The 23,825-nt window shown below is 57.3% G+C and overlaps 1 protein-coding gene across 6 annotated transcripts; it reads left to right on the forward strand.

Moving 5' to 3' along the window:
• Positions 1 to 6: 6 nt before the first annotated feature.
• On the forward strand, positions 7 to 23,825 carry KLC4 (kinesin light chain 4). 6 transcript variants are annotated; one of them, XM_075413276.1, is made up of 17 exons: positions 46 to 101; positions 7,182 to 7,405; positions 8,717 to 8,983; positions 9,173 to 9,403; positions 9,774 to 9,852; positions 9,942 to 10,167; positions 10,484 to 10,571; positions 10,963 to 11,064; positions 11,390 to 11,563; positions 11,722 to 11,821; positions 12,383 to 12,435; positions 15,258 to 15,325; positions 15,408 to 15,516; positions 16,328 to 16,477; positions 22,988 to 23,112; positions 23,198 to 23,255; positions 23,460 to 23,825. In XM_075413276.1, exons 3-17 carry the CDS (start codon positions 8,735 to 8,737, stop codon positions 23,547 to 23,549), a joined length of 1,902 nt encoding a protein of 633 aa, XP_075269391.1. In that variant the 5' UTR covers positions 46 to 101; positions 7,182 to 7,405; positions 8,717 to 8,734; the 3' UTR covers positions 23,550 to 23,825. The 6 variants fall into 6 exon arrangements, with proteins under 6 accessions (XP_075269390.1, XP_075269391.1, XP_075269387.1 ...); XM_075413275.1 differs by lacking the exon at positions 7,182 to 7,405 and having other exon boundaries at positions 7 to 101; XM_075413272.1 differs by lacking the exons at positions 46 to 101; positions 7,182 to 7,405 and adding an exon at positions 439 to 714.

A 23,825-nucleotide genomic window follows, 5' to 3' on the forward strand; every position in this document is an offset into this window, starting at 1 on the left:
GCCATGTTGGATTTAAAGGGGCCGGGCTCGCTTTCCGCCCCGCCTCCGCCGCAGCGCCGCAGGACCGGGAGCGGCGGCCATCGAGACGTCGCGTCGAGCAGGTTTGGGCGGGCGGGGTCGTGGCGACCGCGGAGCCGGGGGCTCGGCGGACTTCGGAGCCGGCGGCGTGTCCCCCCGCGGCGGGCGGGACCCGGCCCCCTCCGGCACCGGTGCCGGAGGGGGCCGGGTCCCGCCCGCCGCGGGGGGACACGCCGCACGGTGACGGCGTCCCCGCCATGGCCTTTGCCGCCAGACAAAGCCGCGGAAACGTTGGCTCTCCGACTTTCAGAGCCTTGCTTTCCCCCCCCAAACCTTCGCCCCGTTAATAAACCGCTCGTTGAGCTGTTCGGAGGGGTAGGGGGGCGGCGGGGGGGGGGGGGTTGGAGCTGCTGGTAAGCTCTTGGGAGGGAGAGGATGCGGTTGGGGAATGGCGTTGCGGCAGAAGGCTCCGGCCGGGAGAGGTTTGCACGACGGTGGGAGGCGGCGGGACATCACCGGCAGCCGCCGGCTTCCCTGCGCCTGGCGTTGCTGGCGGACTCGCGGCTCCGTGCCGGGGTCTCCTCTGGCACCCTTGGTCTGTCCCCCAGCCCACCCTGGAGACGCGGCAAGCACCCACCCCTGCGTGAGGGGAAGGAGGGTGGCGTTCGGCACGCATCGGGTCAAAGATCTGGGAGGGTAAATAGACGTGGCGGAGCTTTGCTGTAGTTGGCGGAAGGCGCTGGGGGTGCGGGTTCTCTCATCGGCTGCTTGGGAGGAGTGTCCAGGTAGGAACAACAGCATTAACCCCAGACACCAAAATGGCTCTCTGGGGGGGACACAGAGGACACACGGCAAGGTTTTGACCTTGGCAGAGTTGCTGGATAAAGGCTTGATTTGCTCAGAAAGAGCCACGTAGGTCCTCAAAGAACTCTAGCTGGTCGGGGGAGCCAGAGGTAAAGCGGCTCCGTTGCTTACTGGGCGGGTAGAGCTTTGTCTCTCTGAATTTGGCTGCCTTGTCACCGTTTACGAGACCCGGCTGCTTCTGGAAATGATAGCTCACTCCTGCAGCCCGCAGTCAGCTGGTCTTTGCGGCCACCCCAGCTATGCTGCAGAGGGAGTGTGGGCACTCCAGAGCCCTGTGGGGTACGCGGAGCGGCCCCAGGGCACCCGCTGGTCTCGGCTGCGTCCTGGCCGCGTCCCAGACTGCCGAGGCACATCCAGTGCACAGCCTTCACATGAGACAGGTGCCTGCAGAGGCACTGGCTCCTGGGAATTATTCTGCCTTCTTGAATACTGCTTCGTGCTGTCAGGGCAAGGTCATGGCTCTTTTACAGAGCGAGACTCCCAATCAGATCCTGAAGCTAGGAAGAGATGCTTGTCCTGGCTTCGTTCCAGCTGCTTAGCTCTTGTCTCCGCTAGCCTGGAAACGGGTTTTAATGGTGTTTCACTGTAGTCCCAGGCGCAGCAGATGCAGAATGGATTTAGTGAGCTGCTGCAGACTTGAGCAAGAGTTTAAAAGCAAGGTCTTGTCAGCTGATCTGGTGGTGCTAGCACAAGCTTGCTGGTGGGGGTGATGAAGACTGCTGTTCTGGTTCTGATGGCCTGCTGAAAGGTGCATGTTTCCCTGGCCAGCTGCGGTTGTAAACAGCATGAACTGCAGTAAGGAGCAAAATGGCTTTCTGCTAATGGCACATGTTGGTGCTGTTTTGGGGTTTTGGTGTTTGTTGGTGGTCTTGGTTGGTTTGTTGTTTTTTTAACCCTTGTTGCCTCCAGCTGCTGTGTTCTTTGGTTGCTAATGAATAAAAGGAGTAAGACATTTCTGGTCTTGAAAGGAATGAGTGATCTGATACAAAGCTAACCAGACCATCTCCTCTGTCTTCCTCAGAGCCCAGACACTTACTGGAGTCGGATCATGCATTGGTAACACAGAAACTGCTTGCTCTGGTCAATCAGAACAAACCCTAGTAGCCTTTGTCTTGCCGTTTCCAGGTGTGGGCTGGAAAGCAGGAGGGGGATGGGAAGCTCCCAGGTCCTTTCTGTAGTGACGTGAACCTGAGTCACTGTGGCCAAGTCCCTGTAAAGCTGACTTGCCACCACCTTGCCCTCAGTTTCAGGGAGGCAGTGCTGCGGTGCGTTTTCTGTTAGAGATTGTAGGTGGTGGGGAGCTGAAGCTTCTGGCACAGAGAGGAGTGTTTAGTGCTGAAGGGGAAGAGCATAAAGGCAGCCTGCTATCTCTTTGCAGGAGAGCCCTGCCACCTGAGCTGCAAATTTAGTTCCGTAGTCCTAGTTAAAGGCCCCTGGGACTCTTGCAGCCTGATGGGCAGCACAGACTTTCCCAACACAGGCCTTCTGGTATCTAGAAAAACCCCTGGAGCTTCACACTCAGCTAGAGCTGGCATGTGTCAGCTGCTGCTGAAAGAAGCAATCCTGGCCTAGGTCCTTCCCTGTCCAGGGGATAGGGAGGGATGGGCTGTTTCCGACAGCACAGTCAATTTGTACTGGGTTACACATAGCTTTAAAGCTTGGGGAAGCTGGTTGGGCGAATCCTTTCTGGGCTTGGAGATTGGCTTTAAAACCATGCGAGGTGTTGCCTGGATGCTGAGGAGACCCCTGTTTGTTGGGCATAGGAGAATGTGCGTAAGACAGATCCTTGCCTCCGCTCCCTGCTCTGCCGCTGGAGGTGGACTGCGCTGCCTCTCTTGCTCTGGGACAGAGGGAGCCTGTCCCCGTGGGACCCTGCTGAAATGTGCTGCATTCCTTTCGGTGGGCCTGGGGTAGTGTCTAGTGCTGTGGTGCCTGGCCCCTTTGTCCTGAAGTGGTATTCAGCAAAGGCAAATTTTAATAAGGAGTTTATCTAAGGAATTCAGATGAAGATTTTTTTTTTTTTTTTTTTTTTTTTCCTCCCCCACTCCTGCATGAGGATGGTTAAGCTGTGGGACAGAGATCTGAAGAGCTTGTGGGATCTCCATTTTGGGAGATACTCAACTCTTGACTAGACACAGATACCTGATCAGATGCCAGCTTTGAGTGAGGGGATGAGCCAGAGACCTCTAAGAGACCTCTAGGCATCCCTTCCAAGTAATACAACGGTCAGACTCTGTTGTTAGGGAGGAAGTTGCAACACAACAGTCTCTCTGTGGTACTTAAAGTCATTTTTGTGTTGGTTTGACTCTAGACTGTCTGCAGTGCAAGAAGGGCCCAGGCTGGAGGCTGGGGTTGGGAAAGAGCTTCAGGCAGAAGATGGGGCTCTGGGGTGCCCCCTCTTTTGACAGCAGGGGGAAACACATGAGCCAGAGACAAATGGTGGTAGAGGACCTCATACACGTCAGAGTTTGAGCGACATCTTTTGGCTTGGGATTGCAGCTCGGAGATACGCGGGGTATGAACTCCCAGGGTGCTGACCCTTGTCTGATCTCCTCTTTGTGTGTTCTTAGGGGCTCTAAGGGAGCAGAAGATGTACCAGGCATTTCTGGCAGTGGTAACAAGCATCACAGAGTATGCTCTGTGCCTCACGTGAACCTCAGCAGGCATGTGTCCCAGGATGGAGACATATACTGCAACTATTCCACTGGTTTTTGCTTTTAGGAGTCCAGCATTTGCCCTTTAATTTCTGGCACTTACTCATGTCGCAGTTCTTAATATCACCCTGAAGGTGACTGCACATCCATCTGTCCCTTCATCTGCAAAACATCTTTCTCTCGCCTTTGTTTCTAAAGCCTTAACATGTGTGTGTGCAGCTGCTCTTGGCTGTGAAGTTCTTGGGCGCCATACAGAGCTGATTATCTTTCTTGTTTTACCCATTTTGGAGCAGCTTTGGAAATGCTGACTGTCAGATGTGCAACTCGGCAGCACCAGTTCATCCCTTTTCCGTGGCTCTGTTGCAGGTGGGCTGACCCTCATCACCCTCAGGGTGATGACCCTGAGCACGACGGCTCTGTCTCCCAGTTGTGGTCAACCCTTCTTGCTGTGGGTCAGATTTACTCTTTTCCACAGGAAACTCTTTTCCAGAACCAGCTGTTTTTCTGCAGGTACCATATCCTTAGATCGCCTTCTCCTGCAGGAAAGTTTGCTGTGAAAAATCTGTACCCATTTCTACGCAGAAAGTGCTGGCAGGCCAGCTGTGTTTTGAAGGAAGCTGCAATTATTGTCCTGACAGTATCGCTTGTGCAAGTTGTGACAGTACCCTGGCATCTCACGTATACTTGGTCCATGGACATGCAGGGAGACAGTGAACTGAATTTGTTGAGGCATGTGTAGACCTGAAGTCTCTAAAGTCTCTGTCCTAGTTTAGTTGACTCCCGATTTCCCTGGTGCTTTTTTTTTTTTCATTTTGCTCCCTGTAGCCTTCTAGCATTAGGCATTGTAACCTAATGCACCCATTTAGTCTGGCGTCCTTGTTTCCGTTGCGGCAGCTGTTGTGGGTTTAAGATAGAAGCAGTGAAGCTTCCAGCTCTTTCTTCTTAAAGCTCTTGTATGTGGGAGCGGTTTTGAGAGGCAGAAAAGTGGGCTGCTGAAATTGCTGATGCTCAGTGATTTCCCGGTTATCGGCTTGAATACAGGAGGAAGGTTTCTGCCTGGCAGGATGCGCTAGCTGATGGATTCCCAGCTGGTTGCTGCAACTGCCACAAAGCTCAGTGCACGCATGTTCCTTCCCTGTCTTCTGCAGCACTCCTCCGAATGGGAGCAGGGGAGGAAAGATGAGATGGGTGTTGCCGGAAAGCCAGGCTGTCCTAGCAGCTCGCTGTAAATAGGGAAGATGTGCCAACTAGAGCAGAAACGTGCTGGTGGAGACCTGGGCTGTGATACCTGCAGAGCTGTGAGGAATGCAGCAGGATGAACTAGGAGCTGGACACTCCGGCTCCCGAGAAACTCGTTGGAAAAGCATTCTTCCTTCCTGTTCCAGTCTGAACCTCCCCCTGCCAAAGGCAAACGATGGTGTCTTCCCTCCTCTCTGCAGGAACCCCCGAGTGCGTTTTCTGCCTGGACAAAGGACACTGCGTGCCCTTTACTGAATGTGTGGGAGTCGGAAGAGTGCTTATACAGCAGCCTCAGCCTGCCCGACCTTGGCGTCGGTTGCCATAGTGCGTGTTTCCTCTCTGGAGGGCTGGGCACTGAGCGTAGACCTGCCAGCACTGGGCAGAGCTGGAAATAAGGCTCTGTAAGGAAGAATTGTCGCTTTGGAGGGATAAGAAGTCAGCTCCCCCCAATGTTTGTTGGTTTTCTTTGCTGTGCGAGAGGTAGCAACATTTAAGTGACTTCCCTGCAGTCTTCTCTTTATTTTCTTGTTGGTGCTTGGAAGTGAACAGCCCATGTGCTGTTCTCAGGTTTTGCACCCTGTGTCCAGCCTGGACAATCCCATGTCCACCCGTGAACACTGGAAGCATGTTGGTACCTAGCAGAGACGTGCTTCTAGGATGTCTTCCTATGGGAGAAAGACCAGGGTTGTGTAGAGGTGTTTGCACAGCCAGGGAGAGGAGAGGAGAGGAGCCTGTGTTGGTATGTCTGGAGGATCTGAGGGTGTAATTGCAGGGTAGGATGAGTCTGATGTGCTGCGAGTCAGGGCTTTTTGATTGTTTTCCCTTTTCAGTCTGAAATCTTTGCAGTTCTGAAAAACAAGCTGGTCGTGGGGACTGTGAAATGCTCGAAGCTTTTTCTGCTGGAGGGGCTGAGGAAAGTTGGGATGCTGCTGTAGTAGAGGCACAGGTGGTTTAACACACAGCTTGACGATTTCTCAGCTGAGAAGTAGTTCTATGCACAGTGGAATTAATGAGGCTGATTTTCTATGGATCTGGGTCTTGTCTGACTGTTATCTAGCAAGGTGCAAGCTCTGGTGGCTTTTTATCATGATTTGTAGCATGTTCCTCTTCCTAATATGTTTGTGTTGTACTTTTTAAAGATGGCAGCAAGATCTCGGTGTGGACATAAGTAATGCTTCCGTGAAAACTCTGAGCACTTCACAGCTGACGCAGTACACAGAGGGACAGATGAAGAGGCACTTGTGCTGCACAGCTGTGTGAGCCTTAGGGCAGAGCTCTAGTTTTGTTGCTTGCTGCATATGGGGCTGCTCCTGGGGATCTCCTTATGTCCTAGGCATTGCTTGTGCTCCAGAGGACTCCGACTTCCCGATTTCCCTGTTTCTGACTCTGGGGCTGTGTTTCCTTATGAGCTGAAACTAGTGACAGGGCTGTTTCACCCTTTGGCAGCTGTTGCCTTGGCTTCTGTGGAAGCAAGTAAGTGCCTGTTGAGCCTTCCTGGGAGGCTGTCTGGACGCATTTCAGAGCAGGACAACAGTGCTTTGCTAGACATGGCAGCGCTAGCGTCCTTTGGGCTGCCAGCGTCTTCCTCTGGAGCTGGGAATCATTGCACGTCTCCTCCTGAGTGGTGGTGACCTGCAGAAGTCTGCCTTAGGCAGGGCTTCCCTTGTTGCTTTAGCACTCAATCAGTCCCCAAGATGTGCTGTAAAGGTGGGAAGAAGAATAACCATGGGAATTATGGACCAGATTACTTAGCTGCCAGTTCCTAGAGAATCAGTTTGGGAGACAGGATAGGAGTGGCAGCCAACTCTCAACAGACCTATTCTTTTCTTCGAAACAGTAGTCCATGCCCTCTGTCTTGACCTTGATGAGGTTTTTCATGCCACTCATGTCAGATGGTCTTCTCTAAAGCAAACTGGGAAATGTCACACTCCGGATGAGACTTTTCAGTGTAAAATGCACAATGCAGAGAGTAACTGCATGTGGAGCGTGGTAGATACCCAAAAGTGAAACATACGCTGAAGTGTGGCTCATGGAGTGAATCATGGCGTGATCACTGAAGCGAATGCGGAGTTGGCTTTGGGACTCTGGGGTAGGTGAGGGGGGGACTCAGCTCTTGCTCACAGGTATGAACAGGAACCCAGTCTGCAAAAGGCATGAAGTGTTCCTGCCCTGCTGAGGGCCTGTAAGGTCTCTGCTGCCTGGTGAGAGTTTGCTGCCCTCCCTGAGGGGTGGGTGTGCATCACTGGAACAGAAACCAAAGAGGAGCTGAGAGGAGAGCTCAGGCCTATAGAACAACTCAAGGAACTACTAGAAGAGTGAGGCTAAAAAGGAGGAAATGTGTATGTATAAAGAGATGTGTGCACTCACAGCAACCGCCCCAGCACCGTTCGCCATCTTCTTTTTCAGTGCTGCAGTGAGGAAGAAACTGGACCCCTCTGTTGCTCAGGGCCTGCTCCTGGGCAGCAACAGTGGTAGCTGAGCTGGGGGATTGCCCTGAGCCGCCCTGGGCAGGGCGCCCAGCCGGGGAGGAGCTCTGCTCTCTCTGTTGCTGTACCTGGGGCAGCATTTCTGCTCGCTCGGTCAACCAGGCACAAGGCTGCTGCTGAACAAAGAGCTCAAGCCACGCAGAGGTGGGTCTTGCAGGAGGACAAAGCCAAGCCTGTCGGCAGCTCTTCCCCCACCTCCTCCTGCCCAGCGCCAGGGCGGTTTACCAGCTCCCTGCGGCGGGGTGCTCCGGTTGCTGCGCTCCTGCCAGCTCCGGGAGGCAAAGAGGTGTTGCCTGTGCAGGGCATGGCAGCTGGCTGCCTTCGGCCCTCCTGCCCAGGAGGCTGGGCTTGGGCAGGTGACCGGTAGCAAGGTGGGTGGTGGCTCTCCTGCCATCGTTGAGTGCTGGGATGGGGCTGCTGGGGTGGTGAGGTTGAGAGGGGCTTAGACAAGCGAGTCGTGGAGCAGCCAGCGTACTGTCAACCTGCTGTGGGAGGTCTCACCCGCTGCTTGTGTCCTCTCACCTTCTGGCCTGCTGTGTTTCCCCAGCTCCTGGATTTTCTGTGCAGGGGCCTTGCAGCCATGCTGACATTGTGGGTTGTAGCACTCGGTGACCCTGTGCAAAGGCTTGATACTCTCCTGTTGTATGTCTGGGGGAAACGGGACGGGGAAGGAGTACAGAGTCCGTATGCCATCCTGAGGAGTCCTTGGGCTGGCAGCAGGGCAGAAGAAGCTGGAAAAGCTGTTACTGTTTCAAGCTGCCACCCACGCAAGGGTCACACTGGTGTAACTGTAGCAATTGGTGCATGTAAGCTTTCCCACACAGGCGTGTTTCTGTCTATGCTGGCAGTGTCGTGTCCTTTGTCACCACAACGGCCATTCTATGCCAGGCTGGGATTGTCAGGGTGTAGTCTTCTGGCCAGGGAATTTTGTGTTTGGCCCAGTAAGGCCACTGATCCCTCCCTATCAGAGAGATGCTCTTCCGGGAGGAAGCAGAAAGCTTTGAGCTGACATCCCTCCACTTGCTGTTCCCTTTCTTCGGCAGCTGGAAACAGTGTTGAGCTCTGACAGCCTCCTTGCATCAGTGGTCTGTGGGCAGGAGGTGTGTGCGTTGCAGCCCCAGCTGCTGGCTACAAATCTCAACTCTTAAATGGAAGCTAAATCAGCTTTCCCTGCTGCCGGGAGTGTGGGGGTGTTGGAGGTCAGCACTGATTCTAGCCTTTTTGTCTGCTGTCCACGTGTGCCACCTGCACTAGTTGCCAGCGCTTTGTGCCACAAAAGCGGAGACACGTGCCCTGACAGCTGCCTGCTGCCAAAGGGAGAGGGGAAGCCAAAGGGGAAGGGCTTAGAGTGGGCAACCAGTTGGACGCTGTCTCTGGCTGCTTGGAAGAGGCTGTGACACTCGCGTCTGGTTGTGGCTCTCCAGAAGTGCTCAGGTTTTCTCTCTCTCTGTGCAGGGCTGCAGGGGCAGGACTATGTCCACCATGGTGTACCCAAGGGAGGAGAAACTGGACAAGCTGAGCCAAGAGGAGATAATTTCCAACACCAAGCTGGTGATGCAAGGGCTGGAGGCACTCAAGAACGAACACAACTCCATCCTGCACAGCTTGCTGGAGACCATCAAGTGCCTGAAGAAAGATGAAGAAGCCAATCTCGTGCATGAGAAATCCAACCTGCTCCGCAAGTCAGTGGAGATGATTGAACTAGGGCTTGGAGAAGCTCAGGTGAGGGTGGTGGGTGACCCCCTAGGTGTTACCCAGCAAACAGGGGGAGGTGGGCATGTGGCTGTTCCCCATCAGCTGCAGGGGCAGCAAGAGGCTGAGTGTGGAAGCGTGACCCTGAGGGTGGGCCCTGAGCGTGTATGTGAGGGAGGTACAAGATTGTGATATTTACTGACTGGGACTCTTGAAAAGGTGATGATGGCATTGTCCAACCACCTGAATGCTGTGGAGTCAGAGAAGCAGAAGCTGCGTGCTCAGGTGCGGAGACTGTGCCAGGAGAACCAGTGGCTGCGCGACGAACTCGCCAACACCCAGCAGAAGCTGCAGCGCAGTGAACAAACCGTGGCTCAGCTGGAGGAGGAGAAGAAACACCTTGAGTTCATGAACCAGCTGAAGAAGTATGATGAGGATGTCTCGCCTTCGGTATGTCCTAATCCTGTCGAGCAGCCACCTTTGCAAGTGGGGGAGGTTGGACCAGCAGGATTGCTTAGGTGTGATAGTGCTGCCCTGGATTTTGCCTCTTCCCAGCTACTGTGCACAGTAGTGCCTGTAACTAAAGGGAACTTGCGTGGTGCAGAGTCTCTTGAAGAACATGAAGTAGCATGCCACGATGCACTGGGGAAATTTGGCTTTATTAGTTTTGTTGTGTGGGGGAGAGATGGTGGCAGAGACAACAGGTGAAGCTGAGAGTGCTGGTGGACTGCAGCAGGGAGGAGAGCTTGGCAGCTGCTTCGGCCTAGGCTGCTGCTGTCTCCTCTGAGAACTGACAGTGTTGTGATTCCCATTCTCTCAGGAGGAGAAGGAGGGCGACTCCGCCAAGGACTCTCTGGATGATCTGTTCCCGAATGAGGAGGAGGAGCATGGTCCTGGGTGTAAGTGTTTACTCGTGCAGGGTTGCTGGCTGTCCCTGTTTGAGCCTGCTGTGCCCACTGTACCCCTTTTTATTCCTCTGTGCCTGTAGTGCCCCACCAGCACAGCAGTGCAGTGGCAGCTGCCCAGCAGGGAGGCTATGAGATTCCTGCGCGCTTGCGCACCCTCCACAACCTTGTCATCCAGTACGCCTCACAGGGACGCTACGAAGTGGCTGTGCCGCTCTGCAAGCAGGCGCTGGAGGACCTGGAGAAGACATCAGGCCATGATCATCCTGATGTGGCCACCATGCTCAACATCCTGGCGCTAGTGTACAGGTGAGTGTGGTGGGGAGGACAGGGCTGGGCCAGGAGAGCTTTCCACCTCTCCCGTTTACCAGGACAGCACATTCTGGTGACAGGGAGCTCCCCCAGCTTCCAGTGGTTTGCCTTTCAGAAGGGTTTTGCACAGATGAGGTATTTGGACCACCAGACTCCCTGATATAACTAGGGACTGGCTATGGTGGGGAGGAGTGGAGAAATGAAAGGGCTGTGGGGGCTGGATCTGTGTGGAAGGCAGACTGTTGTTTGCAGTGCTGCTTGCTATAGGCTGTGGTGTCCAAATCCCAAATAACTGCTTGGCTTTGCACTGCAGGGATCAGAATAAATACAAAGAGGCAGCACATCTCTTGAATGATGCGCTCTCCATCCGCGAGAAGACTCTGGGCAAAGACCACCCTGCGGTGAGTGTCTCCTTCCTCTTTCAGTCACTTCCCTTGACCCGTGAGTGCCGAAGGGGCTAGAACGGTGCCCTGACAGTGTTGTCTGCAGCTGGACTACCAAGGCAAGCAGCGTGCTCTGGGGTGTGAGGGGTGTTGTTCACGTGGTGTGGGGCTTTGTTTTACTGCTTCAATATTTTGCTGCTGTCATGTTCATTATGGCCTGCCAGGAGTAGGCTTCCGGATCCTGCGATATAGGCAGGGTAGCCTTCTGCCTCTGGACCTGCTTCTTTTCAGAAGCAGCTGTACTGCAGGCATGAAGGAAGTGGGACAGTCACTGTTACTGCTGCTTGCACCCCTTGTTTGGTCCCACTGGATTCTGCTTTGTTTCATGGAGAAGCTTATGTCTCTGCAGGTGGCAGCAACTTTGAACAATCTGGCTGTTCTCTATGGCAAGAGAGGGAAGTACAAAGAAGCAGAGCCACTATGTAAGCGAGCCCTGGAGATCCGCGAGAAGGTACTGGTCTCTCACGCTCTCTTTCCTTCCAGCTCTCTCTGAGGGTTTTCCCCCATTACCTCACTGAACCTGGGAGACCCAGGACCTACCTAGTCTCTTCAGCTGTTCATTCTGCCACCACCTTTCCTGTCTCTCCAGTGTTTGCAGCCTTAGAGAGGCCTGCCAGGAGGTGGAAGCTGGAATTTCTCCTCTTTACCTCACTAGTCCTTGGCTTCTGTCTGACATAGTCCCTCCAGGACGTACCTACGGTGTCTACTAACTCCAGGAGTCCACTGCAGTCTTTAAGTGCTGACTTTTTGTGGCTTCTCTTCTGTTGTGTACCCAGGTCCTAGGCAAAGACCATCCTGATGTGGCCAAGCAGCTGAACAATCTAGCCCTGCTGTGCCAGAACCAGGGCAAGTATGATGAGGTGGAGTACTATTACTGCCGGGCCCTGGAGATCTACGAGAGCTGCCTGGGTCCTGATGACCCCAACGTGGCCAAGACCAAGAACAACCTGGTGAGACCCTGCGGAGAGGCCATGTGGGGATGGGGAGGGGTGCCATGGGAAAGCCGAGCATTGCCTAGTGCTTGGAAGATGCAGAGGGGTAGCTGCAAGAGGGGGACAGAGTTAATCTGTGTTGCTCAGTGAGGCTGGAGCTGTTTTCTTGGTTGCAGGCCTCCTGTTACCTGAAGCAAGGCAAATACAAAGATGCAGAGGTGCTGTACAAGGAGATCCTTACCCGTGCTCATGTGAAGGAGTTCGGCTCTGTGGATGGTTTGTACAGCAGAAGCTGTTGGGGGTGGGGAAGGGTGAGCAGTTTGGTCTCCTGGCTCTCAGGCTAGGCTTGGCTGGTTCTGGTATCCCCCTGGCAGAGGGATGGGATGCCTGGCAGGGCCCCGGCTTTGGGCAGCCCTTGAGACACTGCCATTCTAGTGAGTTGTGCTGCTCCACCTCTTCTCTGGGAGAGGTCTTGGAGAGCTCTGGCTGTCAGCCTTTACTGGGTTGGGAATAGCTGTGACTGAAGAGGGGAACAGCGAGTGGCACAATCATTCCCAGGCATAGGCTGAAGTCTCTCCTGTGCGCCTGGCACAGGTATCCCGCTGTGGGAGAACTTGTTCCTTCCTTCCCCTGTCCTGCTCTTGTAATGTTGGTTGCCTTTCTCGGGGCTCTGGCCCTGGGACGAGCGGGATGTGGAAACCTTGTCACTTCCCTCTGGTGAGCTGCTGACTCTGGGGACAGAGTGTTGGGCTGTGCAGGAGGCAAGGCCCCAGTGGAAGTGGCAGAGCAACAGGGTGAGGTGGTGAGTGGAACTGTCTTGCCTTCTTCGCCACACAGATGAGCACAAGCCAATCTGGATGCATGCGGAGGAGAGAGAGGAGATGAGCAAGGTGAGTCTGAGCTGCCTGTTGATGGCAGCAAGAGCCCTGGGAGGGAAAGGAGATCAAGGGGTTTTGATCTTCTCTTATTACAGCCAGACCCTCTTTTCTGCAGTCTGAAGAGCTGCCATGGTCACTGATGAGGGCCGGGAGGGATCTGCAGAGTGCGGAGAGAGCATGGCTACTCCTCGGGGCAGCAGGGAGGGAAGGCCCATCAGAGGGGCTTGATGCTGTTCCAGGGGCAGGGGGTTGTTCAGCCTCTCAGCCATGGCTGTGTGTTCTCTCTTTTTGCTTTAGTGATCCCTCTAGGGCACGCAGATGATGGAAGATGGCGGATGGCAGAGGGTTGTGCTGCAGGGCCTTGGCACTCTGCTCAAAAGAGCTGCTAGTACCCAGAGCACGACCTGCTTCTGAAGCAGCCCTAAGGCTGCCTGGGGAAAAATGGAGGTCAAGAAGAAACTGCTGCCGTCACCTTGCTTAGGAAACAGAGCCAAACCTTCTGAAAAAGATCTCTGCACAGGGAGGGCCATAGCTGTTCTATGTCCCACCTGGCTTCTGAAAGAGCATAGACGTGGGTTGTGCTTGCTTTGGACTAGGCTGAGAGGCAAAGAAGCTGTTGCTCCTGTTGCTCAGGCCATGCTCTGTGCTCAGCTGATAAATGTAGCGGAGTCCTATCTCTGCTTTTCCAAAGCCTAAGACCTCACCTGCATTTTTGCAGGTGGGTAAAACAGTGGAATGCAGGGCTCTGATCTAGTTCTCTAGCTGCAGTGGGAGCAGACACTGTCTTTCTCCTTTTCCTTTGCCCTCAGAGCAGACCCCATCCCTATGCAGCTCAGACAGCAGCTGGCAGGCCTGGCTTACTGTCCCATCCTGTGAGCCCTAAGAGCAGGGCACTAGCAGCTGCCACACACCAGCGTTCTGTGTCTTCCTGCTGAGCTGCTCTGTGCAGTCCCCAGTTCAGGGCAGTGCTCAGCCCTGCCTTGCACTGCTCTGGTTGCTGCCCTGTGATGGCTCTGATGCAAAGAAATTACACGTGCTGCGTCACCATCCTATGCAGGAGAAATCAAAGTTGGAGTAGAGACCAGGCTCCCCTTGTCATCTGTGTGACTGAGACACTTCTGATGGTATCTCTGGAGAATAAAGAGGTCAAAAGTAGATAGCTATAGTGTGGAGCTATGCTCCACATAACGCAAGCTTTGCTATGGGGCAAGGGAACAGGCTCAGGGGCCTACAGTTGCAGTGAGATTCGTTTTATAGCCTGGGGCCAGGCCTGAGCCTCTCTCCTTGCCCCTGGGGCTCCTGTCCCCAAGGCAGCTATGCGCACGCCCCATGGCACGGCATGGATGGTATGGGCTTCCTGGCCAGACAGTGATAACCACAGGTCTGCTCGTGTTGCTGGCCCAGGGACTGGATCTGCTGCACTCTGCTTTGTGCTGTGTTTCCACATCTCGTATTAAAAAGCATCAAACCCCTCTTACAGAGCTTCAATTCTTTTTTTTTTTTTTTCCCCCCATTTTCCCCTTACCCCTCTTTCCCTCCGCAGGGCGGGAGGCCAGCTCGTGCCAGCAGCAGGGCCTGGGGCACAGCCTGCAGCCCTGGCCTGCGAGGCCCTTTCTGCCCCAGGAGATGTGACATCTTTCCTCTCAGGTTCAGCCACCCTCTCAGGGCTGTGCCTCTATACAAGCTTCAGAGGCATTTTGAGCCCTGAGCTGTCCTCTCCCTGGAGGGCTGCCCAGGCTGTGTGGGCTCTGGCGCAAGGGAACCCACGTGTGCCTATGGCTCGGGGAGACTGTGGTACACGGGGTGAAGATCTGAGAAGTGCTGTGGGACTGAGTAATGAAAATAGTCCCCGTGAAGGCCGTTTCTTCTGGGCTAGAGCGCTTGCCAGAGAGAAACTCCTGCTGTGGAGCAGTGGCCCTCCACACCTTCTTGGTGCGAGCAGCTCTGCTGGGCTTGGGGCTGAGCTGGGCACTCCTGCGCAGCCCCTGTGCCCTGGGGGTGCAGAGCCAGGGGCATGGGACACCCCCAAGTGCTTGCCACGCACCAGGGTGCACAGCGTGTGGGCAGGCAGCCCTGCTCCTGCAGCAGTGGCAATTCCTGCTTGCAGGTGCCCTGGTCCCTACTGACCCAGGGCAGTGCTGGCAAGCAGCTAGTGCCCTGCAGAGCAGGGTTGTCCTGGCCTTAGATCTTTCCTCTTGAGCATCAAGCTCTGCCCCCTCTCCCGTTGCTCTGGCCAGCATCCTTTTTGCTCCTGGCCGTGGCAGGGCCAGCCAGCTTTGTGGTGCAAAGGCTGGACAGGGGGAGAAGACAGCTAGTTGGGCTGAGCTGCTGTGGGGCAGGCCTGACCTCGCAGGCAGAAGGCTTGGATGTGGGTGGCTGATTCCTTTGCTAGCCATGGCTGAGGGGTTTCGTGCCCGTGCTGCCTGGCATGCCTATGGGAGTTTTGTTGGTTGGGTTTTTTTTTTGTCTCCCATTTTGCGTGCTGGGGGGGGTGGAGTGGGGTGTCATGTTCTCCAGAGTGCCATGAGATGGGCTGTGCTGTCTTTGCTGCCTTTGGTACCATGGAAGGGGTGAGGGGATGGGATTATGCTCCTTGCTGGGGTGGGGAGATCGCTCCTACTTGTGGCTCGAATCTGTTGCAGCAAATAGGCTTTCAGTTTTCCCTCCAGGAGCCCGATGGGCTTCATCGCTGCGTCCGCACATTGCGTTTCCAAAGGCTGGGCTGGTGTGGGGGTGCAGCCTGGGGCCTGGCCCTGGCACCCAGTGGGAGAGCACAGGACAGAGAACGGTAGTAGCTACGGGACTAACAGCTCTCGTCTCTCCTCGCCCTGCAGAGCAAGCACAGAGACAGTGCTCCCTATGCTGAGTATGGCGGCTGGTACAAGGCCTGTAAGGTCAGCAGGTAAGAGGTGGTTCGTGGGCAGCTGTGGGTTCTGGAGGGGTTGGCCCCAGTGCTCACGCTCACCTTCCATCTGTTACTACAGCCCGACTGTGAACACCACTCTGAGGAACTTGGGTGCGCTGTACCGACGCCAGGGCAAGCTAGAGGCAGCTGAGACCTTGGAGGAGTGTGCAGTTCGCTCTCGGCGGCAGGTAACCCCAGAGGGACCTTCCTTGGTGGAGGTGGCACTGCGGGCTTTGGGGTGGCAGGTCATGGCACGGCATTTGGCTTGGGGCATGGTGGGGGGCTCTCCTAGGCCTTGCGGCCTCTGATACCCTTGGCTTACGTTCTCTCGACACCAGAGCGCCTTGGTGGTTGGAGCTGAGTTTGTGCAGGGGTGCACATGCATGTACATGTGTGGGGTTGCGTGCGTGCATGCATGCAAGCATGGATGGAGCAGATCTCGGTGTGCATACGTGTGGGGAGGAAGGCACGGCTCTCCGAGTGCACGAATACTGCAGCTGGGTTAGGGCAGGTCGCTGGGCTTTGTCCGCTGCTGAGGACATCTGCGCTCACTGGGATGTTTGCTTCCCACCAATTTTTTGTCCAGGGAACACACCAGGGATTTCTTAGAGTATTTGTCACCCTAAACTCCTCTCAATCCTCAAGTAATAAAGCGGGAGCAGTACAAGACTAGGTACTAAAGACTGAAGGACAGCAGAAACCTTCACACAGCAAAACGTGGAGGAAAAAAGCTGTCGGCTTTGGGGTAGCGAGCCCTTGTCTCCCAGGGTGGTTTATGTCTTGATGGGGAGGCTCACTGAGCTGGGAACCCAAACAGGGACTGCTAAGTGCAGGATGGCATTTGGCTCCATCCTTCTTGTGCTGGAGATTTTCGGCTGCGATGGGGCCACAGCTGAGAGAGGGGCCGGGACCAAGCACAGTGATGGCATAGCAGATTGCTAGAGGGAAAGAACACAGAAGGGCAAAATATGGTACTTCCTTTTCCCCTTCTGTTTGCAGGGCATTGACCCGATCAACCAGACAAAGGTGGTGGAGATCCTGAAGGAGGGCGATGGCACAGAGAGGCGCCGGAGCCTGGGGGGCAGCGTCAAGTACGAGAATGCCACAGACGGTAGCGAGGAAGTGAGTATGGGCGTGGAATGGAGCGGGGTAAGTACAAGACACCATCAAGAATGGCCTCAGCCGGCTGCCAGAGGGAAGGGTCAGCCTGGCTCCGGGCTGTCCCCGCGTGGCCTGTCGTGGCATCCTTGACTGCCTCCATTTGTTCCCTGCACACTTCCTTCTCCTCTTTCTCGGCATGAGCCAGCCGGCTGGCAAAGGTGCGTGTCTGGGCCTGGCTTCTGGTGTACAGGCCAGATAGCCCTAACCAAGGGCTCCTTCGAGGGGCTGCCAGGCCCTGGCAGTGCACAGCATGAGCTGGTCCTGGTCTGCCCCTAATCTTAGCCTTGCAACCTTATTAACATCTCTCCTTGCCGCTCTCCTCTTGAGGCCCTGGCTGAGAGCATCGGCCCCATCTCGGGCCCACACAGCCTCTGTGAGCGTCTCGGCCATCTGTCTTGCACTGCGCCACAGGCGATGCTGAGCCTGGGGAGGGTTGCGTGTGTGCATATGTGCCTGGCGTGTCTGCGACTGAGTGACTGCAGGGCATGGGAATAGTCTGCACCAGCGTCTTTGCTGTCCCCCTCTCCTGGTCTCATGCCTTCCCTGGGCTCTGGCCAAGCAGAGGCGGTAAAAGGCAGGTCTTTGCGGGATGCCAGGCTGATCAGTGGTGGCGGAGGAGGCTGGTGTTAGCTGAGGCGCAAACAGGGTGACCTGAGCCTGTCTAGGCTTGCTCTGAGACTGAGGGGTACTCTGGTCCCTAGCGCTGAGTTTGGAGGAAGGTAGCGGTCCAGGTCTGGGGCAGTTGCCTTTGTCTTCTGCAAGGAGGAGGATGGAGAAGATGTGGCAAGTGAATGTGGTGCTGGCAGGTGCTTGGCTCGAGGGCTGCTAGAGCTGTTAACACTTACCGTTCCTTCTGCAAACTCTAGTTGAGAGCGTGGTATAGCTGGGTACCTAGAGGTTGTTGCGGCCTGGCACAGGCGACACACTGAGCTCGCGGAGTCCTTCGCTCCCCTCTCATATCTGCTGTCACTAACCCTTCACCACCTGGCTGGGCTCCGTCCTCACCTGCATGAGCTCCCTCCCTTCCTCCTTCCTCTTCCCTGTTGCCATGACAGCCCCTCAACACCCAAGCCTGAAGCCTGCTGGCTCTCTTGATTGTGGATTGTACCCAGGAGGTGGCTGGAGGGGATCTGGGGAGCAGAGCTTTGAGAAGATCGGGAGGCAGGGCTGTCCTCTGTCCCAGCTCTTGGCATCAGGAGTGAAGAGGGTCCTGGCCCTGGCACGGCACCGACCCTGGACCCTTGCACTCCTTGTTAGTGGAGGGGCTAGATAAGCACAGAGGGAGGGCTGTGGTTTTGGATTATGATCACCTGGTCCCTGTCCTGGCTGGTGTCTCTCTGCACTTCTTCCTGGCTGTGGTTGGTGCTGGGTGATCGCTTTGCATTGGTGATGGTCTGGGAGACCCTGCTGACGGTCTCTGAGCTGGGCATCCCAAGGCAAGCAGGCACTGCCGCCCGCTCCCGCAGCCTGACCCAGCCAAAGGGAGTAATCCCTGCTCACAGGACCCTTCCCCAGGGGGCTTGGCAGGGCTTCCCTGGCCCAGCCAGCTGCCGATGGAGGGTTTGAGGGCTAGCCCAGCACCCTGGGACACACTGCTGCCTTTTCCAGCCTGCTGCACAGGGCCAGCCTCCTCTCCCCAGCCAGCAGCCCTCCACCGCGCTGCAGCTCCCCCGAAAAGAAGGCTGAGGCAGCTCCCCCTGCTCCTGTCTGTCACGGCCAGTTGTTCCCTGGGCTGGTCTGGGGACCTCAGACGCCGTCCCTTAGCTGTCAGCTGCTGCAGGCAAGGCCAGGGAGCCCCCAGGGCGCTGGCAGCCTCTGTGCCCTGCTGCCAGGGGCAGCGCCGGAAGCACCCCAGGGCCTGGACCAGGTACTCGCTGCCCAGGTAGCGGGGCTGGGAGAGCCAGAGCTGGGGCTGTGAGTGCCTAGACGTGGCCCGTGGTCTCTGCATGCAGCCTGGGTCCTGCCCCACCGGCTCCCTAGGTGACCTGCAACCTCACGGCCTTGTGAATTGTGTCTTTCTCCTCTCTGTGCACTAGGCTTAAATGCCTCCCGAGACTCCCTCTTTCCCCTCCACTGCCATCACCTGGATGTTTGTGTTGTATCTTCCGACTTTTCCTCCACACCATCCCTCCTTCCTCGGCAAGAACTCCACGCCATCCCCCAGCCCTCCCGGCGCCTGCGGAGGAGTGCCCGGCCGCCTGGCCCAGCTCCGGTCCCGTGGCCACCAAGAGCAGGAAGAACCCGCGAGGAGCTGCCCGCTCCCCCAGGCCAGGGCGACGGGCCGCCGTCCCCTCGCGTGCCCCCTGCCCCCGGCCTGCCCTTGCTCATGCGTGGGGACCAGGCCTGGGGGAGATTGTCTTCGCTCCGGGCGTGCTGACTCCACCGTCATTAGACATCCTCAACCCTCCTAGCTTGTTCCCTCCATCTCTGCTGAGGCCAGGACAGAGGCCTGAAGACGGGGGGCTGTTTTAGGACAGAGAGGCCTGGCCTCGGCAGGGCTGTTGTGTGCCTGCTTGCTTCCTTCCTTCCCCGTAGGTTTAGCTGGTATTAGTGCTTCATAGCAAACCTGCGCTGGCCACCGGCGAGCTGGGCTCTCCCTGCAGCACAGAGCAGTCCCTGCCTTGCTCTCCTCCTCCCTGCTGAGCTCTGCGACCCAGGGGCAGTGCCTGGGTCTCTCTGCGGGGCAGCCCGTAGCTGCGGTACATCCGAGGTGAGGTGAGGGGGTGACAGCCAAGGGCTGTGCATGGAACAGGGACCTGTCAGGACAAGCATCTTCAGTGCAACCTCCTGACCTGATGCTGTAGCCGAGTTCCTCGCCTTGATGGCATTAAGGGGTGCATCGCTCCCCATTGCTCCAGGGTCCCCAGGTGTGGCTGCTGGGAGAGGGAGAGGTGGGGGTAAATCTGTTCACGGTTCCTTGGAGGCAGAGGAAAGGGTAGGAGGAAAGCAGAACTTTTCTGCAAGGGGCCAGGCCGTTAGAAGTGGCTGAGGTGGGGAACAGGCTGGTTTGGAGCAGAGTCGTTGGGAGAAAAAGGAGGTGCAAAGAAGGACGCGAGGAAAGGAAGAGCTGGGGCTTGGGGTGTTCTGAGCATGTTGGGGCAGACGGGATGGCTGGCGGGAGGTTTCCACTGGAGGGGAAGAGGACATGCTGCTCACGGAGGAGGGCAGTTCTTGAATGCAGGACCTGGCTTGTCCCTGGGGCTGTGGCTCGCTGTCTGGCTGTCCCTAGCTGAGCGGGTGGGAAATCTGTAACCCCATTACTGCTAGGAAGACGGTGCTGGCCCTGGGCGTGTGTGGGGATGGCTCAGTGCCTCTGGCAGGACTTCAGGCCTGCACGGGGTCTGGTGCTGTTGGTCGCTACTGGGAAAGGGGATGTTTCCCAGGGCCAGACCACCACTGCCTTCAGCCTCGGACCCTAGAGTGCGCACCCTCATCCCACCTCCGATAGAAGTGAACCTCCCTGGCCCTCCTACCTGGGAACAGAGCTGGGGAGGCTGCAGCCAGCAGGACAGAGCCCAGAGGCCAGCGCAGGACATACCCCCCCCCCCCCTTATTTATTTAGCTAGACAGTTTCTCTCATGCTAGTCATCTGGCAGGTTGGATTGCTAAATGTGCTGGTGTCTGTCTGGGCCTGGCTTTCCCGTGGTGGTGCAGAGGCCTTGGGGCACACGCATGCTGCTCCCTGGGGAGCCGGTGCTTGCTGAAAGGAGGTTTGTCCTCGGGACCACGGGCTGTGGAGCCCAGGGCTGAGTGCTCTAGGGCTGCGCCTTCCCCGCCTCCCTCTCCCATGCTGCTGGAGAGGGGCGAGTCCTGGACCTGGTGCTGTAATAACCATACCTCTGATTAAAGGCAGACAGACCCAAACCGCTGCCCTGTGCTTCTTTCCACGCTCTGTAGGCCAGTGTTGGCCAGCCCTGGGGTGGCGGGTGCAAATGCTGCTGGCGCGGGGGTGCTTGGTGGCTGTGCGTGCAGGGGGATGACGTGCTGCCCGCCGGGCGCCTCTCCCAGGATGAGCGTTGGAAATGAGGGGCCCGCCTCCACCATGCCTCTTCCTCACCTCCAAACTGGGGTTGCTGCTAACCTCAGCTCTCTAGCCGTGCGTGGCAGGGCTGCCCTGGGGTGCCTGAGCTTGGGCCTTCCCCGGCAGGCGTTCCCACTAGCCAGGGAAATACCCCATTGTGTCCCCCAGTGCCGAGCTCCTGCCCGAGTCCTCTGCCTCCACGCAGCAGGCAGGGTGGGAGCAGGCGGCGGAGGGCGGCTCGGTAGTGGAGCTGCTGCTTTTTCCCTGAGTGCTCTCATCCCGGTGGGTGCAGTGGGGTGGGGGCTCTGCGGTAAACCAAGCCCCGTAAATGTTCTGGGTTAAAAATAACCCTGCAGAAAAGGGAGTGGGGAGAGAAGGGAGGCTATTTTTAACCGAGCGCGAAGCAGCGTTTGGTTCTGGTGTTGTTCTGCAGTCAGTCTGCATCACTGCAGGTGGGGAAGTGTGGCTCCACCCTCCAGCCCTGACCTGAGTGTGCTTCATGGCCGGATCCTGCTGCGCTTATGCCATGGTCCTGCTCCCCTGCCCTAGCCCTCTTCCCTTCTCCACCCCTGGCTTGTGTGCCCTGGCAAAAGGAACGGTGCCCGGCATGGCAGTAACCTGTGGGGAGGGTGGTGACCCAATGCAAGTCTGGTGGGGAGGCAAAAGACAGCCCACCTCCACCCCTGTCTCTGCTAGCGCCACGTACTGGTGGCCAGCTCCTCCAAAACCTGCCCAGGATGCCTGGTGCAGGAGTTGCGTTGTTTACATGGCTGATACTCCCGGTGCTCTCTGCGCTCCTGGTGAGAGGGTCACTTGCAGCAACAGTGCGTGGCTCCCAGTTTGGAAGCCCTTTATCCTGATGAGAAAGTGAAGAGGTTCAATGCACTTGGCTTATCCAAGGAGGGAGGAGATGAATACCAGGAGAAAGGTTTGCTGGTAGGAAAAGTCCTGTTCATCTGCTGGAGGGGGGTCTAGGGCTGGATCAGCTTTGGGTAGTTGGAGCGGGGAAGTGTTGGAAAAGCCTTCCCCATGGCCACAACCCCTAGGGGTCAGCACAAGGGGGTGACTGGCCTGAGGCAGAGACCCTGCTTAGCTGGAGAGCTGCACGGACAGTTGTGGGGCGATTGCTGCTGCCAGCATGGGCTACAGGGCATTTTGGTCATCTGGAGTGGTACAAAGGGGCTCCCACACATGCTCGTAAGGAGCAAAGGGCTTCTGTGTCACCTTATCTCTGTTTCTTCTGCCGTGAGGTGCCAGGGGCCATTGGGTTCAGAGCAGGGAGGACTGCTGTTATCAGGCCGTCAGAGCGAAAGTAGCTCGCACATCAGCGGTGGTGCCACAACCTTGTGTAACGACCATGCCTGGCCGCGGGGGACGAGCTTGGAGCCGTGATGGCACAGTGGCATGAGGTGGTGTCACGCGAGCAGCCTGTGCCTGGCGTGCACGTGGAGCTGCAGGCAGGAGATGGGCTGGAGCCTGTCAAGGGCTGAGAGTGCCTTTCTGAGTACAGGGGGCTTTTGGGGGGCACGTGGGAGGAAACAGGCTGGGGAACAAGACTAAGGGCTGGCTTAGGTCTTTGGAAAAGGCAGGCAGCCGTAAAGAAACCCCTGCAAAGTGCCACCCCGGGGCAGCTAGCGGGGCCGCGCGCAGCTAAAGTCGGGGGGCTGAGGAGAGTGGTGCCTGCTCAGCAGCACCATGTTGGTGCAGCCAAATGAAGGCGTCCCAGACGGAGCTGCCCGAACTGCTCAGCAGGCTCCAAGCCGACCATCCTGGGGTGTTAGAGGTGGGACCAGGCTGTGTGTGCGTGTGGAGTGGTCTTGTCTGACATGAGTGAGCCTGCAGGCCCAGCATGCAGGACCAGGATGCACGTCAGGACGAGTGCTGGATGGAGAGGAAGAATAGCAAAGGCATGGTGAGGAAGGGCGAGGGGAGGGGGAGGATAGTCTCCAGCCAGCAGCAAATGAGGAGGGAGTCCTTGAAACGAACGTCCTGGTAGCATGTCCTGGCCTGATGGAAGTACCCTCAAGGCTGGGGGCTCCCATCGGGGCTTGGTGCTTCCCCAGCCACTGGGACCTCCTTGGTAGCTGCTGCCTGAGCTGCCGTAGGTGATGGAGCTATGCCATGTTCGAGCAGGGCTGTGGGGACGCCAGTGCCATTCGTGCTGGTGGCCTGGTGCCAGTCAGCACCCTGGCTGGGTGTTGGGCTTGCCGCATGCCGGAGGGGGGATGGGTCTGGATGAGCCAGGCCGTGGTGGTGGGAGTCCTCCACTCGATGGTCATCATGTCCCCTGGAGAACCAGGGTGAGGGGGAGCCACGTGGTAAGCAGTAAGCCTGCTCTGGGCCAGGGCTAAGCCCTCAGTGCAAGTGGGCAAGAGGGTGTTTGGAGCCAAGTCCAGTTCCTGGCCACTCGTCTGCAGCACGCCAGAGCCTGGTCGGTGCCACTCAGCCGTCGCCCCGGCTTGTGTCTCTGTGTCCAGGATGGCAGTGGCACCCTCCAGCGCAGCAGCTCCCTGGGGAAAATCCGGGATGTGATACGGAGGAGCAGTGAGATGCTGGTCAAGAAGCTGCAGGGCAATGGCCCCCTGGAGCCCAGGAACACCAGGTAAGGACCGGGGCTGTGAAGGACTGGGGTGGGGGTCTGACCAGGCGCAGCACCATCATGCCTGCTCTCCTCTCCTTTCTTCTAGCATGAAACGAGCCGCGTCATTAAATTACCTGCACAAGTCTAGCGATGCTTCGTTTGAGGTAAGCGTGGGGTGGGGGCTGTGTGGCTGCAGCTGGCTGGGGGGGGCCGTGGCCAGCGATGCGGGTGGTGGGGGGCACAGCGGGTGCCCGAGAGCCCACTGGAGCCGTTTGCCCACGCCGGTGTGCAGGGGGGGGAGTCCGGCAGCTCCGGGGCGGGGGCGCGGGCGGCGGGTACCGTTCCTCACGGGCGCCGTTGTTTTCCAGGGCACCCCAGGCCTGCGCGCCGAGAGCCGGGGCCTCAGCGCCAGCAGCATGGACCTGTCCTCCCACAGCTCCCTGCTCTCCTCCAACTGAGCTCCCCCCCGCCGCGCCCGGCCGCCCTGCTGCACCCCCCCGCCGCCGCACCCGCGCTGTTCTCCCCGCCGCCGGCCTGCCCGCCCAGCCCGGGGCCCCAGGGCGCGGGGAGTACCCGGGAGGCCCTTAGCTAGTTTGGGAATGGCAGCCCGCACGCATGCTCCCCCGCCGCACCGGCCGCACGCAACGCCAGCCCGGCGGGAGGAGCGGGGGGGCTCCCCTGCGGCCGTCCGATCGCTGTACTTTATTTTATTAAATAAAATCGACCCGAGAAGC

The sequence above is a fragment of the Opisthocomus hoazin genome, chromosome 2 (assembly GCF_030867145.1).
Source record: "Opisthocomus hoazin isolate bOpiHoa1 chromosome 2, bOpiHoa1.hap1, whole genome shotgun sequence".
NCBI classification, from domain to species: domain Eukaryota; kingdom Metazoa; phylum Chordata; class Aves; order Opisthocomiformes; family Opisthocomidae; genus Opisthocomus; species Opisthocomus hoazin.